The sequence below is a fragment of the Podospora pseudoanserina genome, chromosome 3 (assembly GCF_035222485.1).
Source record: "Podospora pseudoanserina strain CBS 124.78 chromosome 3, whole genome shotgun sequence".
NCBI lineage: Eukaryota > Fungi > Ascomycota > Sordariomycetes > Sordariales > Podosporaceae > Podospora > Podospora pseudoanserina.
The window spans coordinates 1,793,497-1,812,127 of NC_085922.1; the positions used below are offsets into that span (position 1 = coordinate 1,793,497).

The following is an 18,631-nucleotide window of genomic DNA, read 5'->3' on the forward strand; positions in this document are numbered from 1 at the left end:
ACGAACGTATTGTTATGCAGGGCACGGGCGGTAGAACAGGAAGTTTAACTTTGACTCTCCACCGTCTTGGGATGGTGGTCGGAGGCAGGAATATCGTGACTTGTTGCCTGAGTATGACTAGGAGAGATGCTGTCGCTGAAGAATATGCACCAACATATATCATAATCTTCCCGCCCGTTCTAGCCGTATCCATCTTTCCCCGTGACCTCAATTTATCTTGAAAGCGGATGATACGTGATACGTAAGACCGAGATTCTCATTCAAACCAAAGCCCTGACTGGCCCGGCTGCTACCTATAAACATCAACACTGGCAAAGCGATGTGGGAGCTTGGGAGTGAAAGTCATACATAGCAAAAAGAGTAAAAGAAGCGCAAAATTTATAAGAGGCAAGCAACACGGTACATCTTTCAAACCACGATACCGCCCCCCCAGCCTTTACCATTTCCCACACCACCGCTGCCGCGCTCTAGACCCTATCATATCCCTTCAACTCTCCAAGGTTCCACCCCTTGGTCTGGAAGTGACGGGCGATCCATTGATCACCCTCATCGTTCTCATGCCCACACCCAGCCCTCGTCCCCATTTTTCACTTCCGCCGACATAACCACCTTCATCTTGAACCTCCGTCGAGGCTAACCCACCCGCAAAGGTCTCACTCGACTCGAGCCAAGAAAGACACCGCCGTTGATATCATTCCCCCCCCCATAAACACATCAGTAATCCCAAGATCCCCCCATCCCAAAACCGAATCCTCATATCGCCTCCATGCTCAATCCCCTCCGGTGCGACATCCTCCCAAGCCAGAAAATCCCCAACCTCTCCATTCTCAGTATGACCATCCTGGACAATCCCGAGCCACATCACTGAGAGGTAAGGTAGCTAGGTGACAAACACCTCCGCTTCACTACCTCTGCCGATCCCCGTGGCCGACCACCTTCTGACGTCAACGTCTGTCTCACGCAGGCCCTCCCCAACGCTGTCTTGCGATGGTGTTTTCCGTGGCTTCTCCGCTATTTTCGACCACAGGAGGTTGGTGGGTCATAGCTCAGACGGCCGTTGCAGGCGGCGATCATGTCGTTGGTGCTCATATGGACCAGCCGATGGTGACCCTTGATTAGGCAGTTGGCCCTGCACCTGGGGCTCGGGCGCCTTGTACCGGTGACTTGGGAATCTGAGTATCTGGTTCGTTGGCTTCCACTTGGGAGCCAGGGTCTTGCGTGGGTGGCAATGGACTGATACCGGTCTGGGACAACAGGGCTAGACGGCTGCTTTGGAGAGAGCCGTTTCGGGGTCGATGGTAGTGGTGAACATCGAACCCCTCCTGGAATGTTGGACCACGGCAAATATGGAACTGATCAGACTGGAAAGTCCGAGTCTACACTGTATCCGGCAGCTCGGGTCAGCCCCAGCACGGAACAACAATCGTGAGCCTGCAGCAGGAATCCAGCTCCTCGACCTTCGTGGTCTTGGACGTTGCGGTACAGACACCTGGCCAGCCGGGGGAGGGGGATTTCTGGGGGCACAACCGCATCCCGGCAACGCATCGTCCGCCCAGGTGTTGATCCAGTGGTAGAACGAGACCTCTCCGACAGAGACTGTATCGGGGATCGGGGTGAGAACCTCCGCTTGTCTCGTCCCAGATGCTCCGATGGGTGCAGCACAATCCTCTAGTGCTGGTAGGTGCCCGGTCATTGCCCTTGGGCGTTTTGTGAAATAAGGGGTATATGTAGGTAAAGACAGTCGAAATCGCTGAGAACGAGGCACCCCTGTACTTGTACTGCCGGTGGCCCTTTCGTCAACCAGTCTCTGTGGATGCGTGTAGTCTCCTTAGTGCTGATGAGGAAATGCCATGCTTCGGCATAGAGAAGATAATGGGGGGCTTTTATACTGCCCCATTCAAATGCTCGGTATGTCTCGTCAAACTCTGGCTCTCAAACGATTCTCTCAGCAATCATCCTGGCCGGGAATCTGCATTGCTTTTGGGCTAACTCCCTGTCAATGGCCACTGGGGTAGGTGAATAATGTGATCGACACCAAAACTGAGGCGAGGTTTAGAGGGATCATAACCTGTGGAAGATGGTAGAGGTGGTGGAAGAGAAAAGAGTGAAGGCAGCCATGAAAGCAAGACAGTAATCCCTCCCGCAAGGACCCCGCCCGCGATCAAAGGCACCAAGCTCCTGGTCAACTTAACACGCATGGAACCGCCGGTCGAGGGCTGGCTTTGCTGCGTAGAGAAATGAAAAGACTTTTATCCAGAGTGAGCAGTTTTCCCACAACCTTTGTTGGGGCGTTCGGCCCCCAAGAATAGACTCCTTCCGCTCGAGTGCCTTGGTTGGTTGGTAACGGCGATAGCTGAGGGTACAGTTGGGTTTTTGAAGGTTGATATGCCGGAAAGTACCGCTGATGGTGATGTGAAGGAGCAGCATAGATGGGTGATAGTCGCCGTCCGGTGGCTCCTCACAGAAAGATGGATGGGATGTGTCGACTGGTCGAAGGTTACAGTGATCCAGAACTGTTGATCTTGGGTGCTTTATGTCATCACAGCCCTTAAGCCCTTGACTGATGTTGGCGTACCCACCAGACATTCAATCACCAATCCCTACTTTTCTCTCCACAGGTTCTCCGTCAGCATGACCCGGCTGGCAATGATCAAGAGGACAGGATGGTGAAGGCTCAGAGGTAGATTTTAGATCTCCTCAACATACACAAGTTAGCCCGAGAACAGGCACACCAGAATGGAAAAGGCATACCTAGAGGCGTGGATGAAGCTGTGATTTCCAGCGGAGCACAAGAACGGCATCAGAATGGCTCCTCGAAGACATTCTGCTTTGCGGTGGTCAGGGCCTTGAATGATATCCTCAAGCTTGTCGAGACATTCATCATCAACAAGCACAAGTTCCCACTCAGAATAGTCGGTAACAACTCCCGCCACGACTCTCCAAGTACCGGATGGCACCACCTCGGACAGATTGTCCATCCGCCCGATGTCGCTGCCGCTGTTCTGACTGGTCCGGGTGTGTTTGGACATTGAGCCCGTGATCCTCTCTAGTGCCCTCTCCTGTTGTGCCTTCTTTCTCAGGTTCTAGGTACGGTGATGACAAGAATCGCAGCTGCGAAAAACTTCTCCCAAAGGTTGCCGCAAGCTGATCATGGGCCCAGGAGATCTCGATGAGCTGTGCGGCGGGAGGCTTGCAAGGGGATCGGGGTTGTCGGTGTATGTGGCTTTGACAATGCCGCAAGCCAGAACGACGCCGACACTTCCTCAGATTCCCTAGCCGTGGCTGCAAATCTCGTGAGCCGGTTTACACACCGTCATCTCTGTAAGGAAACCTTGTCGGAACAGGCGGCGGACGTGCAGATCCTGTTAGGACCCGCCCCCTTCTTCGCCTTCTTCGGTACCGTGAAGCCCGGTTTCTTCCTGGTGTCGGTGAGATGATCCCGAGTACACTGAGCACACCGAAGTTGAACCGTCTGGGAGCTCGACCGGGGACCGTGCAGGTATTTCCCTGAGTCGTGTGGGGGATCGTGGGTACGGCTGGTCGTCAAAAGCCCGGTAAGTGAGAGATCAGGTATGGCTAGGTCAGTTAGATAAGTAGACCAGGTAAAGAAAGGTCTTCCACAACGGGAAATGTAAAGTGGGTAGTGATATATATGGGTAATGATGTAAAGCGAGAAAATTCGACCGAATAGAACTCGCCAGTGTGAACAAGGCTTTGACCCTAGAAGAAAAGGTCGCCTGGTCCCAACAGCCCTTGGAGGCCATTCTGCGTATGGGCTCTGTGTTGGGCTTATCCAGCTGTCGTTGAATTCGCTCAGAGGAAGGTCAGCCCAGGAACAGTAGGTGCTCAACAACTAGACCAGAAGCAGGAAACTCCTTTGATGCTTGAGAAAGGCCAACAAAAGCGCCGGCCCATTCAGATAGTCTGGGGGCTCAGGTAAGTCAAGGAAAACGTCAGCACCTCCGGCAAGGGCTGCAATTCTGATAAAGGCCCCCTGGAACCATGCACCCCTGGAACCATGCACCCCTGGAACCATGCACCCCTGGAACTAATTCCACCACACGACGGCGACGAGAACCACGCAACTGATTTCGCCGTGAAGTCGGTTTTGCCAGAAAAGATCCTTTAAACCCATTACCAGCACTCATCCCACCAACACAACCAACCTCAGTGAACATTACCGAGCACAATACTCGACCCCGACATTCCGGTTCACCCCAAGACAAGCCCCCAGCCCGAGCATGTTACTTGTGTGGCCGCCCAGCCAGTCCCAAGCCAGGCGAGAGCCAGGAAACAGTCTCGGGGCTTGGACGCGGTTTGTGGTGCCCAAGGTAGGTAGGTGAATGCTGGTCAAGGTGAAAAGGTGAAAGAAAGGAAAGAGGTTTTTGCTATCACGATGAAAACCAATTGGTGGTGATAGAAATTGAGAGAGAGATATATATATACCCTTCTGTCTGTCTGTCTGTCTTAACGTGAGAGCAGACATCAGGTCTTGAACACAAATGCTCAGAAGCAGGACAATGATGCTGAAGACAATGTGAACGTAAAGATGAGACTGATGTTGGGAATGAAAACTTCTAGCTGTGAATGTTACAGGCCTATTATACCCATCATTTACCCTTTACCCCTCCCCACCAGGCCATAACTGCCGGCGCCATCGTCGGTGCTTGTCTTGAAAGAAAACCTCCGTTTGGGCTATGCATGTGTTCGCAAGCATAAAGCAGCTGCACCGAGCGTTTCCATCTGCCATGCACCGTCTGTTTGGGATGTGTTTGTCCTCTGGCATTAGCGTCCCCCGCACCGTCACGCATGGTCAAGAGACCTTCAGAGATGCTACAACCCGGAAAGAAATAAACGCCCTGTTTTTACTCTATGTGTAACATACCAGTTCGCCACCAAATCCAGTACTCCTCCCTTCCCGTAACTTCATGATCAGTGTCCCATCGGAATCCTCATCCTAAGAGACCTCCTCCACCATCCTGCCCGAAGCCAAACCACCCTTGATGAAAACCCTCCCGGCAGGTCCAGCCAATATCTCATCCGGAACAGACACCTTGCTTCCGTCTTTGTTGTTGACCCACCTCACAAACATGGGATCAGCACGGGGAGCAGCCTCGGCGGTGCCATCCGGGGTATCATACCCACCCGCGGCAAGAAGCGCATTCTTCCGGTTTGTCTTGGGCGCTTGCTTCTTGAGGAGCTTGTTGATGGTTTCCATCTAAGACACCATGTTAGTTTTGTTCTCAGTAAAACAGACAAAGGCAAACAAACCTTGACCTCCTCATTCCGCTTCTCGCTCAGATTCCGTCTCCGTCTGGCCATCTCGGCACGTCTCATGGACAGCTCCTCGGCGGTGAAAACCTTCTTCGCTTGGACCTCATCAGACAGCTTAAGGTACTCGTGAGATGCCTCTCCAAGCTTAGCCCTCTGTCTGGCCGTGAGTTTTGACAGATCTGGTGTTCCCCCTCTGCTCCCCAGCTCGCTGTCCAGATCATCATCCTCCCCCCCTTCAGCATCCTCATCATCAACCACAATCTCCTCCTCTCCCTCGGCATCAATATCCTCCTCCTCCCCCTCAGCATCCTCCTCCTCCTCCTCCTCTTCCTCCTCCTCTTCCTCCTCGGCATCAACTCCCATGGTAATATCCTCCGGCTCGCTCTCCAGCTCACTAAGCTCCTCATCATCGTCATCATCAGCGTAGTGAATAGCCGGTTTAGCCTTGACAGGCGTGGTCTTTGCCTTGCTGGCAGGGACAGCCACGCCCCTCTGAGGCTTGGTGACCTTGATAGCAGGCGGCGGAGGAGCAATGGACATGTCGACATCCTCATCATCGTCCTCTTCCCCTTCAGCATCAATGTCCATGTCATCCCCATCGTCCATATCCTCATCTTCATCCTCTTCTTCTTCCTCCTCCTCTTCGTCTTCCTCATCGTCGTCATTTTCTAGGTCGTTTCGGAGACCGGAACGGTTGCTGTTTCCCTTAACTTCAATCTCCTGTTTCGGCTCCTCCTCTTCCTCGTCTTCGTCTTCCTCCTCCTCATCTACGTCGTCGCCCTCGCTACTTTCGATAACATAGCGATTTCCGCCTCCTCTGGTCCGTTTCCCTCCTGAAGATCCTGGCCGGGTGGTGGAGGTGCTGGGGATAGCTTTCCGTTTGCTGTTGTTGTTGCTGTTGTTGTTGTTGTTGTTGCTGCTTGTCCCGCTGGTGGCCTGGCGAAGCTTGCTAGATGAGGTCTTGACTGTTAAGTGGATATGCTGGTCGGCATCTGCAGGACCGGTGGGGGAGGATCCGGGTCTCCGCGACACAGAGGCGATGCCGTTTCCTGAACGGCGGTTGGACGAGCGTGACGACATGGTGCGCTCGTTATCCTTGTTATCTCTGTCGGCGAGGTCAGTGATTTTCACGGTGGCGCGCTGAGCGGCCGAGCGACGCGGCCGGGACGACATGATGGAAATGATGCGTGTGGGTGATGAAACGTGGGAGTGAAGAGTGAGAGTGAGAGTGAGAGTGAGGGCGAGAGTGAGAGTGAGAGCGAGAGTGAGAGTGAGAGATGAGGAATGTTAACAATTGATGATGTGGCTGGTGGCTGGCTTTGTTGGTCGGTTGGCTGATAATGCCCTGTGGATAGTAGCGTTGATGTGTGGAGGTTGCGAGAGAGACAAGGCACGTCGTCCGAATAAGCTTGCCTCGCCTTGCCTCGCCTTGCTTTGCCTTGCCTATGCCTTGCCGTGTGTGGGCGGCGTGTGGTGTGTGATTTGCGACTGTGTGAGACGGACGCGGGCGTGCCAATGGCCAGAAAGGCTCTCGACCGGAATTTGAGCCTTCCCCAATTCATTCGCGGAGCTGTGTGTACTTCTTTCCAACCGTTGCACTTGGTCAAAAAGTAGGTTTCACAAGGTGTTTGCCGGCTCCGGCTCCGACAGACGCCGCCTGCACTTCGAACTGTCGGTCGTCTCGTCCCATCTCTCTCTCTCTCTCTCGCGCGCGCGCACTCCCTGGAGGCGCGATGCAGATCACAGATCACCCCAGAGAGCAGAGAGTTGAGGCCGGTCGTGTTTCTCAGGGGGCACAACCGCCACCATCATCACAACCGTCCACCCACATTCTCATCATCTCTCACTTGAGTCGCAAAAAAGATCACTCACATTGGGTGTTTTGCGACGGACTACCTATCTCAACGGCTTGCTGCGTTCTGGCGGCGGTGTAATCAGCAAGACTGTTTCTCAATGGTGGCTCTCTGGGCTGTCGACGTCATCTTTCATCAATGGACCGTCTGGGCACTCAATCTCGATTGACATACCAGAGTGTTTGTGGATCAGTTGTTCGATAGCGACCCTCTCACAGTGAGCGGCAGGAACACATAAATGTCTGTCAGGCAAGACAGACACGGCAGAGAGTATGAGGTGATGGTACAAAAATGACAAAAAGTACACTCGGAATAAACGAAATGATACACCGCAAAGAACACGGCAAAAAATGACCTCTTCTTCTTCTGTCTGACAGATGGAGCTCGACTCGAATCGGATTGAGGATATACAAACACTTGACCGTGATTGATGGCCGGTGGGATAGTGGATCGTGGCCCCGCCGACGACCCCAGAATTTGGCGTCTCTAGTTGTGGGGCCGTTGCTGGGTGCTGTTATGAGTGGGGGGTCACGTCCAAGGCGCCCAGACCAGGCCCATCCCGGCACCAGCGCAATTGGGCGAGCCTCGGTAACAATTTCACGGCCAAGTGACGCTGTTGTTGATGACGGCTGTCGGTTTCCATCTTTCTTTATTTTCGACTCTTGTCACTCCGGCTGTTCCTCTTACTCGCATCAGCCATCACCACAGCCAGCAGCATGACCGACGCCGACAAGAAGCCAGACCCAGAAGTCCCCGCGGCCACAGAGCCCGCCGTGCTCGAGACGCCCCCGACAAACATCGAGCCATCAACAAACACCGAAGCTGAGTCTTCCACTGCACCGGCGCCAGAGAAGACGCGAGAAGCCACCCTCGAGCAGGCGCGCATCTTTCTCAAAGACACCGAGACCCAAAAGGCGACCGCAGCACAAAAAACAGAGTTTCTCAAGAGCAAAGGGCTGTCGGATAGTGATATTCAAGACCTCCTAAAGGAAGTTACCCAAGATGCGCCAGTACGTTTTTCTCTGCCATATTGCTTACCAGCATATATCAAACTAACCTTTTCATCTCCCCCAGCACCTCGACCAACAACCACGCCTAACCACCACCACCTCCTTCCTCCCAAAAGAAGACCGCCCCCCCATCGTCACCTACCCCGAATTCCTCACCACCCCCTCCCGCCCCCCACCCCTAATCACCCCAAACATCTTCCTCAACACAGTCTACGCCTTCACGGGGTTGTCAACCCTCATCTACGGCACCTCCAAGTTTGTCCTCGAACCCATGGTCACCTCCCTCACCGCCTCGAGGATTGAACTCGCCACAGCAGCGAATGATAACCTCTCCAAATTGGTCACCAAGCTAGAAGAAACCGTTTCCCAAATCCCAACCTACCCCTCCCACGACCAGGACCACTCCCCTCGTCAGTCACTAGACATGCAATCCCAATACGACGATCCAACCGAGCTGTTCCACCGCGACATTGGCATCCAGACAGAAGACACACCCCGCTCCTCCCTCAACTTGTCTACTCCCCTCTTTCCTGGGAACGCAAAAGAAACGGCTACGAATTACCAGGCCAGACGTCTGTCTGGTCTGGTCAAGTCTTTGAGACAAGTTAATGAGGGGTTGGCGAGCCAGTCGGAGGGTTACGCGGATGTGAAGACGGTGCTGGAGGTGATGAGGGATGATTTGGAGGGTTTGGCAAGGGAGACGAGCGGGGAGGTGTATGGGGGGTACAACATGTACGGGGCGAGGCAGGAGAGGGATGATGAGATTAGGAGGGCGAAGGAGAATATCAGGAGGGTGAAGGGGGTGCTGTTGAGCAGCAGGAGTTTTCCGGGGGATAGGTCGGGGGTTGTCACGGCTGGGCAGGGGCGGAGGGGGGGGTTTGGGATTGGGGGGAGGTAGATTGATGGATTGCAGGGTCTTGTAAGGGGGTGGTGAGGGGGTGGAGTGTATTCTTGGTTTGTTTGATGATTAATGGAGATATGGTATGGTTACACAGGAGATGGAAGCGTTGATAGAAGCCAGGAGGATCCAGACAGGTTTTCAATATTGAACGGCTTCCCGAACATGTTGTGCTTACAGAAGCTAGCGGAATACAAAAACACTCGGACAGCTCGGTTGTGTGTGCTACGGGATCGATCAAAAACAAAACAACCTGCTGGAGATGCACAGGAGATGCTCGATTTGGGATTCCCATGGACGCGCTACAAACTACAGAGAGGTGGCGGCGTCTTGGCTAGTGCGGGTGGGTGTGGTCATCTGTCAGTTTGTCGAGCATGGGAATTATTGGTTACACTTACAGGTCTAGGTCGGTATGCAGGCTCGTTTGTTAGGCGATGGATGGGTGGTGAGGGGCAAAATGGGTACAGCGGGAGGTTTGTCAGCTTGGAAAGTGGTGGTGGACAGTTTGACCCTCCTGCTTTGTGTTACGCAGCGGGAGTGGGAGGTGGGAATAGCTCGGTGTTGTGAGGAGGGACGGTGGAATTATTCTTCAAAATCACCCGAGCTGAGACCTGCCACAGAGGTAGCTACACACCGCTTGGATGGTAGAAATCATACATAATCAATTCTTCCCTGTCTATAAAAGAGGATATAATTCAGGGTCTGTACCGAAAGCAAAAGGACCTTTCAGCTCTAGACCAAGCTTGTTCCCAACCTCTTGAACGGGGCGGCCGGCCAATGTAGTCTCGATCGCATGCCGAGAGAGCAGGTTGCAGATGATGGAGGCACTGCAGCGTTGCATTTACCAAGCACAAGAGATGTACTATGTATGTATGTATGTACACAGACGGCGGCCGGCGGGCATCCATTCAAGTCCCCCGCATCAAGTGGGAGTGTGATGTGAGGTGGGTGGTAGGAGAGAAAAGAGAAAAAAAACGCCACCAGTTCACCCAGTTTGGATGGAAGAAAGGGGGTATAGGGCGGAGAATGGGATTCGAGGGGATTCCCAGTGACAACTGACACGAATAATGCCGTCTGAGGAACAAAAGTCAAAGCGGTTTGGCAGCAAGTCCACAAGTCACACGATCTCAGCAGATGGCCCCAAACCTACATGTCACTGGCGCCGGGCCCCACCACAAACGGGTGGAGTGGGGTTGTTTTTTTTTGGGAGTTGCTGGTTGCCCAGTGGTGGTGGAGACTGAAGGATTTCAGGTGCCGTTTCTCAAAATTGAGATATTGATTCTCATCCACTGCGCTGGGAACCACTCACAAGACAATCAAAACAAGGCTCGGGATCTCTTCGTTAGTGGCGTGTTCCTGAACATAATCCTCTCTCAAAAACAAGGAACGAGGCTCGGCCAGAATCGGTAGACACAGAGAGGAAAAAACGGCCATCGGATCCTGCCGCTTCCCCAGACTCGGGGAACACAGCTTTTGCAAGAAAGCCATGCACTCGAATGAGGGAGGGCCAGAAGCGCCCACAGACACAGACACCACGCCGATCAACAAAGACCCCGCCACGGTCACAGCCATCCTTGATGAGAGAGACACCGCTCATGATGCAAGTCAGGACGGGACTAGTGCTGCCACTGCCACTGCTGTCAGACTCACATCACCTGGTATGTTTTTGTCTCTTGATCCTCTTCTTCTTCTTGTTCTTCTTCTACTCTGATCAACATCCCTCTCAACACTCCCTTGCTCTTCCTACACTACACTATGTCTTATCCCCCCACAAGTCAATGCGCAGATCGCTAATGTGAGCTTTGCTGTGCCTGCCTCCAGACTTGGGCGGACCAGGCCTTCTTGGCTCAGGAATCATACCACTTTCAGCGCCCGTCACCCCGCACTCTCAGCACCCCCCCGGCCAGCGTCAACTGCCCCCAGCACCCCCAATCTATTATAAAGTCACTCCGGCCCCGTCACCGTCGCGTGAGGCCAACGGTGGCGACCACGACTCGTCTGTGAACTACCCTCCCAACAACAACCACACACCAAAAGCCATGATTTTCTCAGACCTCTACAAGTCACCGAGGTCGCCCTTCAGCAAGCTCCGCAACTCCCTGCCTCACCACCCCCCGCCGCCCTCAGATATCGATGCCGACCTTGTCAGCAAAGACAAGGCCAAGCAAAAGGAGGCCGTAAAGCGGTACCTCGCCGAGAGGGTCAAAAACGACTGGGAGTTCACGTGGCCGCCCGTGACACCATCATCACCACCACCACCAGTCATCCCGGTAAACTCACCGCCAACCCCCGCTGAATCGGAGCAGTCGACCGTTGTCAACGGAGACGCTCCACTGCCACCGGCAACCGGACCCACATCAACAACATCAGCCGAGCATGTGCTTCCGCCAAGCACTGGTGAAGCCATATCGGCGCCCAAAACGGGGACCGAGAATGACGATGAGGACGATGCAAACAGGGATTCGGGAGAGGAGGCAGACTCGGAATCGGAGAACGAATCTGTCTACAGCACGATATCCGAAGATTTGGCCCATTTCCAGCCAAGAGCCGAGTGGACATCTGATCTTTCGGATGACGATGGGTTGCAACCCGTCCCATCACCCTTCCGGTTCAACAGCCCGGACGATGTCGGCACCGCCGTACGCATCTCAATGGGATCAAAACGCACTCGGAGGAGGAGAGCCGTGAGAGAAGAGGCATCCTGGAATCCAGGTCTCGCATGCTTCGAAGCCCGCCGTGACGCCTGGACAGGTGCCCGGACCGTCCGCGTGAAGCCGAAACCGGCTCCCCCCACTTCGCCGTCTACCGGCCGCCGACTTTCGTTCTGGAGACTTCATCGCACCGAGTCATCCAGCTCTCAGCACTCTACTCCGGGCTCGGCGCCACCCCAAGCCTCCCCCATCAACCCAACGGAAACCCGCACCTCGCACCAAACCGACATCTCGGCCATCACCCCTCCTCTCTCCGAATCCGACTCGGCCAAAGAGCAGCCTATTCAGCAGACCACATCCCACGAGTCCAACACGGTCTATCCAGTCGAAACACTCATTCCCGTTCCAGCTCCGTTACTCCCGCCACAAAACCCCATGCGCGCGTCCATCACCCCGTCCATGTACTCTTCTCTCTACGATAAACTCGTCGTCCAAGGCCTCCAACCAGCCTGCCCGGTAAATCTGTCGGATATGATTCGCGCCTGCGTCGTGGGCTGGAAACGCGACGGCGAATGGCCACCACGATCCAACTACACGGCTCCGTTTCCTGTTCCTGTAGCCGCCACCACGGCCGAACTCGTTGCCATGCGTCAGAGAAAGGCGCAGCAACAACAAAAGATTAATGCCGCCAGGAAGGCCGCCGCGAGCACTTCTCCACCGGTGTCCTCCTCGCCTGGGTCGACGGTGAGGAGGATGAGCTTTGGGTTCCTGGGGAAAACCACCACGCATGAGGAGCAGAAAGATAATAGCCATAGTGATGAGACGGGGAGTGGAAAGGCGCTGTTTAGGAGGAGTCTGCAGAGGGTGTTGAGTTTGGGACAGCATGGGCATGGGCATCCGGTGGGGAGCCCGCCGCAAAGGGAGGTGATGGGGGCTGCTTTGGGGGCTGCTATGACTTAGGGATGGACAGGAGGGTGATGTATATGAGGTCGTATGATTCTTGAACTCTTTTAGCGATTGGATATGGGAAGCTAGGGGGATGATGATGATGATGATGATGATGATGGTGGTGGTGGTGGTGATGGTGGTGGTGGTGTGGTGTTTTTTCAAAGGCAAAGGGCATAGTTTGATATTGGTACTGATGATACCGTGATACCCCCGATCTTTTTTGTTCTCTTTTTTTTTTTGGCGTTGTTTTGAGGTGTATAGTTAGGGTAATGATGGGCATTGCTACGGATTATGTTGTTTGTATTTTGGGGAATCCACTACTTTTGCGTTACTCTCTTGCCCCCGGTGCGGAACTTTACCCATGTCAACGGTCAAAATGAAGCCCGCTTCAGTCATCAAACATATACCTTTGAGTAAACTCACAGGGTAAACCCACGTTTCAAACTGATCTGTCACCACCACCTCTTTCTTCTCCTCCTTCCTCTTTCCCCCCATTCCCAACCCTCACCCGATTCGCACTTGTACTCCCCTCCTTCCTCCACCACCCCTCCCCCCGCTTCTCATCCCCCCATAAAGGCGTCTTGTCTAGACTGAACTGGACAACTTCCGGTCTGGCGTAGTGACCGTTGCTGTCGATCCAGACCTTGACGGTTTTGAGGTCTGAGAGGTCGATCTCGGCTTTGACGAGGACATCACCCGATTTGCCGCCTTCCACTGGGGCCGCGAGGAGGGAGCAAAAGGGGTGGATGATGGAGGACCAGCCGCCGCCTGGCTTGACGAAGGACTGGGGGCCGAGGTTGGCGGCCATCCAGTCGAGGCAGGTCTGATCGACGTAGTTCGAAGCCACCAAGACAAACACTTGGGCGGTTAGGGCGTGGGTTTTGGCTAGGGCTTCGATTTGGGCGTCGGCGGTTGATTCGAAGCCGGAGAGGGTGGAGAGGGCGGGCCAGGCGGCGATGTGGATGTGCTTGATCCAACACACTAGGTTAGCATTGAGTTGGATCCTTTTTTTTTCTCTAGTTGGGGGAGGGGGTATACCTGGTTTTGGGCTATGAGGGCCTGGCGGGCACCGTTCATGGTGTTTTCCCAGCAGGCCAAACCGCCGACGTTGAACCCACCCACTGCGGCAAGGGGTTTTACGTCAAGGGTTGCGCCGCCGCCCTGAGCCCAGACCATCCTCTCAACATAGGTAGGCTGCAGCTTCCGATGGACAGAGACAATCTCCCCGTCGGAATCAATCATGACCTGCGAGTTGAAGAGGGTGTACCCACCCTCCATCCGCTCCGACACCCCTAGGCTGATCCCCACGTTTTTTTCTTTGCAGGCTTGGGCCACGGCGGCTAGGTCGGATGATACGACGACTGATTCTTCTGCGTATCTTGCCAGAGCTGGAGATGTGTCAGTAATGGGAGGTGGAAAAGGGACCGGGGGTGACAAACCAGGAGCTTGCGTAATAGGGGGTAGCACTCAATAAAATAGGGGTATCCAGGGACAAACGTCTCGGGAAAGGCCAAGAATCTGACTTGTTCAGAGGCAGCTTGCTCAATAAGACTGATCACTTTGGCCAAGGTGGCGGATTTGTTCATAAAGATTGGGGAGGCGTGGACAGCTGCTACTTTGAACTTTGTTTCCGAGGGCGCCATTTTGGATGCTGGTTTTCTTGAATGCAGTGAAGAGAAATAGGGGGTTGGATACGGTAATGTGGACGTCTTGTGTCAAAAGTAAATATATGACGAACTTTGTTTATGAACTATACGCTCACGCTCACTCAGTAAGAGCGTGGGCTGGTAAAAAGAACAAGGCCCAAAAGATAACAGCAGCGGGGTAAAAACCTGGAGAAAGCGGGGGAATCTTTTGTGAGGAGAAAAATCATGGGGATGCTTGCTTGTTCATATCTAGACTAGATCGACCAATGCCGGCCGTCTTGGGGATATGTATATATGTAAGTAGTAAGCCGTGACACGATAGCTCTGTTTCTTCTGGTGATTGAGTGGTGTAGATCGGACTCTGACTGCATAACCTGTATAAGACTGAGATAAGAGCAGCAAGAAAAAGAAAAGAACTACCTGCTATGAATGCTAAATTACCGTGCTCTTGATCACCGCTAGTGTTGAGAGTATCTGATCTACCAGAACCCCATTGCTAATTCATCGATAAAAGACCACCGGTCCCCAAAAAGAGACGGCGTCCACTCATCCATCGTCTCGTCTTTATCACATTAATCCAACACTTCATCTCTCTTGGCTCATCCACTCATCCAACAACCAAGTTTCTCTACCTACACACCCACCCCATAATCACATCTCCCCTTCCCATGTCACATCCCCGAAACCCTCATAGCACCATACCCAACCGTCACCACAACCACCAACGTCAAAACACTACTCGGCACCCCCCTGCTGATAAAATGCTTCACCTGCAAATACCTCTGCCCCGCCGGATCCTCCTTCATAATAGCAGCTATCAAACAAGTCAGCCTCCGTCCCATTCATCATCAGGATTAAAAAAATAAAATGAAAAGTAAAAAAACTTACTCATATTCGGAAACCCACTCGTCGGCAACCCCATCGCAGCACTGCACATCAGCACCCCCGTCATCACCAACAAGTTCGGATGTGGCTCCTCCAGCCCCTTGCCAACGTTGTACACCAGCGGCAAAATAATCAACGCCGCCACCGTGTGACTGATAAAAGTCGCAATCACCAAAATCAAAGTCGAAAACACGACCAAAATCCCATACAGCGAAAAGTCCTCAACCTGAGCCGTGATCTCCCTCGTGACGGTGTGCAACAAGCCGGAAGAGTTCACCGCCTTGCCCAACGACAACCCCCCAGCAGCAAGAATGATAATGGTCCAGGGAAAGTTGTTAAAGTCTTCTTTCGTGAGGATACCAACGCCAAAGAAGAGCACAATGGGGATGATGGCGATGACGCCCATGTCGCCAAAGACATTCTCCAAAGTGTGAGATGCGCACCAGAGGCCGATCGTGGCGACGGTGACGATTGTCACAAACCACTGGATACCCGTGAAAGGGTCCTTGATGGGGCGGGTGGGCACAATGGTGGTGCCACGCCCGGGTTTGAACGTCACCAGCAGCAAGATCCAGATCAGAACCAGCGAGATGATCCCGACAGGAATGACAATAAAAAACCACTGCCCCCACGTCGGCGCCGGCTCCATGATACCGATGGCCACCACGTTCTGCGGCGAGGCAATGGGCGAGAGCATCCCACCGATGTTCGAAGCCAGCGCGATGCCAATGATAACAGCCTTGGACATGTCCGATCCCGAGGGCAGGTTCCGGAGCATGGGCTCAATGATGCCGAAGCACAGAACCGGCGCGGCAACATTGCTGATCAACATCGACGCCACAGCCGCAACAGCCATGTTGGCAATGAGCACAGTCTTCGGTTTGGTCCCCGCCTTGCTCAGCACGAACGTGGCAATCCGCTTATCAATATAACACTTCGACAACGCAGCCGCCAGCGTGAACCCACCAAGCAACAACATGATTACCGGCGTCCACATGGCCGCAAACACGGCAGCCGTGGCGTCCTTGGCACCCAACCGCTTGTGAGGCTCGTCCTTGTCCAAGAAAACCTGCAACACCACGCACAAGAACGGAATCGTCAACGACGTCACAAACAGCGGGATCGCCTCCGTCGCCCAGAGCAAGCTGACAAACACCAGAATAGCCAGACAGTTCTGCTGCTCCGGCTTCTCCATGATCGGAACCAGCAGCATGGCCACAAAGATGGCAAAGATGACGACAAGCGCAAACATGGTGGAGCTGACGAGCCAGGTCGGCAGGTTGAAGCGCCCAAGAGGGGTGCTTATCGCCTTGGTCGGTGACACCAAGTCGTCATCGCCCTGCAGCCGAGCAGCCTGGGGGTCCGCATCCCGGCCGAGCAGCGTGTGGCCCAGGCTGGCGGCTTCAGCTCGCCTTTCCAGGCCGATCAGCTCCCTCCAGACCGTGTTGCGCTCCCAGACGACGTGCTCGCGCAGGTGTGACCGGAGATCCTTAGTGGCGGCGGCTTCGTCGCCGTCCGTAACGATCTCGGCGTAGGCCTGGACAATGCGCTGGATATGCTCCTCCAAAGACTTGGTCGTCTCTGGCTTGAAGGGGTAGGCAGAGTCGACAAAGCTGCTCATGTACTTTGACCGGAGCCGGCGGTCGCAAATCTTGTCAAACTTTTTGAGAATCTTGTTGAAGCCGGTCCTGTTGAGCTGGCTGTAGGATTTGAGCTCGCAGAGGCGGACGTAGACGTCGATGATTTTCTTCTTGAGCATGATGCCGCTGGAAAAGAGAGCGGCCTGCTCGGCGTAGTCATCGTACGTGACGCTCAGCCTTCTGAGCGACCTGGTGAGCTCGGTGGAAGCGGTCATGTCGGTGGTGGAGGCCAACATGGCATTGGGGATCGTCCTGCGTCTCCCAAAGCTTCCCCTTCTCCTCTTGGTGAGCCCAGTCGCCTCGCCGTCCCCATCGTCGTCGTCACTATCTTCTTGCCCATCATCTTCAGTTGAGTGACGGCTCCTGGCGCTCTGGCTGCGGTAGCGCAGCTGTGGTCGCTCGCTGGACCGGGTGGCGGGTCGTGTGTGCTCGTCGGCTCCCTCCTCGAATGCGGCCACCTCTTTCAAGAGGGCGTCGACCTCGTCTATCAGCTCCTTCTCCTTGATGACGTAGAAAGATGTGATCTTTTCCAGCTCGACATCGAGGGCGCGGGTGAAGATGGTTTCGGGGTCGTCATGTTGGATCAGGGGTCGCGACTCGCCGTCGCCCCCGGACGCGAGGTGGATCGACTTTTCGAGCGAGTATATTAGTTTCTTGAGGGTGCTGTAGGCGATGTAGTGGTTGCTCCAGTCCGGAACAGCATTGAACTGGATGCTGTGGGAGAACTTCATCTCGTCGTTGTGTTCGAGCCAACGGCGCTTCTCGGCCCGCCTGACGTTGTACCTGCGCTGCCGGTCGCGTGTTTTCTCGTTGTATTCCCGTTCCCGCTCCCGTTGTTTGTCGCCGGCCTTGTACTCGGCTAGTTCGTACTCTTCTCCAACGGTACTGCTACTGCTGCTCCCTCCTCTGACAAGAAGGTCCGAGGTTTTGTGTGGTCGACGGGCTTCTTGTGGTGCGTAAAGAGAGGAGGGGACCTCCTGAAAGGCGGATGGGGGTGTAATTTTCAAAGATGTTGCCTTGACGGCATGCTGTGCAAAACAAAAGAAGGGGAGTTTTCTACAGCAAGGAAACGGGAACTGGGCGCAGAGATAAACCCATTGTGTCGGGTGGATGCAGCCATCGCCGTCATTCCGAGGACCCCCAGTGGTCCAGCGCTCAGGGCTGTCCCCACCAACCCGCGGCGCGGTCCACCAGCCTGTTGGTCTAGAATCTTGGAACGGTTTCTGGCACTATCAGACGAGGAGGATACAGAGGGTGTGTAATTTACTGTGTTTTTTCTGTCTAGAAATCGCACATTAGAAGTGTAGATTTAAAACAAGAGAGATGTTCTCGATATATATTTTTTTTTTTTGGAATTGGAGAACTTCTCCTACAAGACCCCTATGACTTGCTGGAACATGTTCACCTCTTCTCCATGTTGCAATGACGACGTTTTTTGTACAGCTCCAGACGAACAGGCATTATGTGCTTCTGCAAGCCGTTTGTGTAACCAAGAACAGAACTTGTGCATTTTTTGGGCAAAGCTACACCCGGCAGCATGAGAGGAACTCAGTCAACCGAGAGAGATGGAAGAGAGGCTGATGCTTTCTCGCCACATTCTGGCTCAAGGTTTGCTCTCTTCAGGCGTTTGAAACCTTCGTTGCCAACACTGACCGGAAAGTGTGGCTGCCACAGTGTGGGAGAACCTTGACGGCTCACCCCAGTTCTCAGGGTTGTCAGTCGCAATGTTGAAGCACAAACCTCCCCATGATTCAAGTTCAGAGACACTTTCTATCTTCACTATGATACCCTTTGAATTGAGTACGCTCTGTTATACAGAATACCGC

General features: G+C 54.0%; 5 protein-coding genes across 5 annotated transcripts; 2 read left to right on the plus strand and 3 right to left on the minus strand.

Annotated features, from left to right (window-relative positions):
• Window positions 1-4,957: 4,957 nt before the first annotated feature.
• Window positions 4,958-6,447, minus strand: QC764_305150 (uncharacterized protein; the record flags this gene model as incomplete). Its single annotated transcript, XM_062945630.1, has 2 exons — window positions 4,958-5,218; window positions 5,272-6,447. 2 exons carry the CDS (start codon window positions 6,445-6,447, stop codon window positions 4,958-4,960), a joined length of 1,437 nt encoding a protein of 478 aa, XP_062801636.1.
• A 516-nt stretch (window positions 6,448-6,963) lies between these two features.
• Window positions 6,964-9,343, plus strand: QC764_305160 (uncharacterized protein). Its single transcript, XM_062945631.1, has 2 exons — window positions 6,964-8,137; window positions 8,202-9,343. Exons 1-2 carry the CDS (start codon window positions 7,844-7,846, stop codon window positions 9,033-9,035), a joined length of 1,128 nt encoding a protein of 375 aa, XP_062801637.1. The 5' UTR covers window positions 6,964-7,843; the 3' UTR covers window positions 9,036-9,343.
• A 933-nt stretch (window positions 9,344-10,276) lies between these two features.
• On the plus strand, window positions 10,277-12,646 carry QC764_305170 (uncharacterized protein; the record flags this gene model as incomplete). The annotated part of the gene is made up of 2 exons (XM_062945632.1): window positions 10,277-10,693; window positions 10,857-12,646. The coding sequence occupies exons 1-2, from the start codon at window positions 10,522-10,524 to the stop codon at window positions 12,644-12,646; spliced, it is 1,962 nt and encodes a 653-aa protein (XP_062801638.1). The 5' UTR covers window positions 10,277-10,521.
• Window positions 12,647-12,792: 146 nt separating this feature from the next.
• Window positions 12,793-14,277, minus strand: QC764_305180 (uncharacterized protein; the record flags this gene model as incomplete). The annotated part of the gene is made up of 4 exons (XM_062945633.1): window positions 12,793-12,951; window positions 13,080-13,601; window positions 13,673-14,012; window positions 14,132-14,277. 4 exons carry the CDS (start codon window positions 14,275-14,277, stop codon window positions 12,793-12,795), a joined length of 1,167 nt encoding a protein of 388 aa, XP_062801639.1.
• Window positions 14,278-14,951: 674 nt separating this feature from the next.
• Window positions 14,952-18,204, minus strand: PHO91 (low-affinity phosphate transporter; the record flags this gene model as incomplete). The annotated part of the gene is made up of 3 exons (XM_062945634.1): window positions 14,952-15,094; window positions 15,169-18,034; window positions 18,184-18,204. The coding sequence occupies 3 exons, from the start codon at window positions 18,202-18,204 to the stop codon at window positions 14,952-14,954; spliced, it is 3,030 nt and encodes a 1,009-aa protein (XP_062801640.1).
• Between the last annotated feature and the right edge of the window lie 427 nt (window positions 18,205-18,631).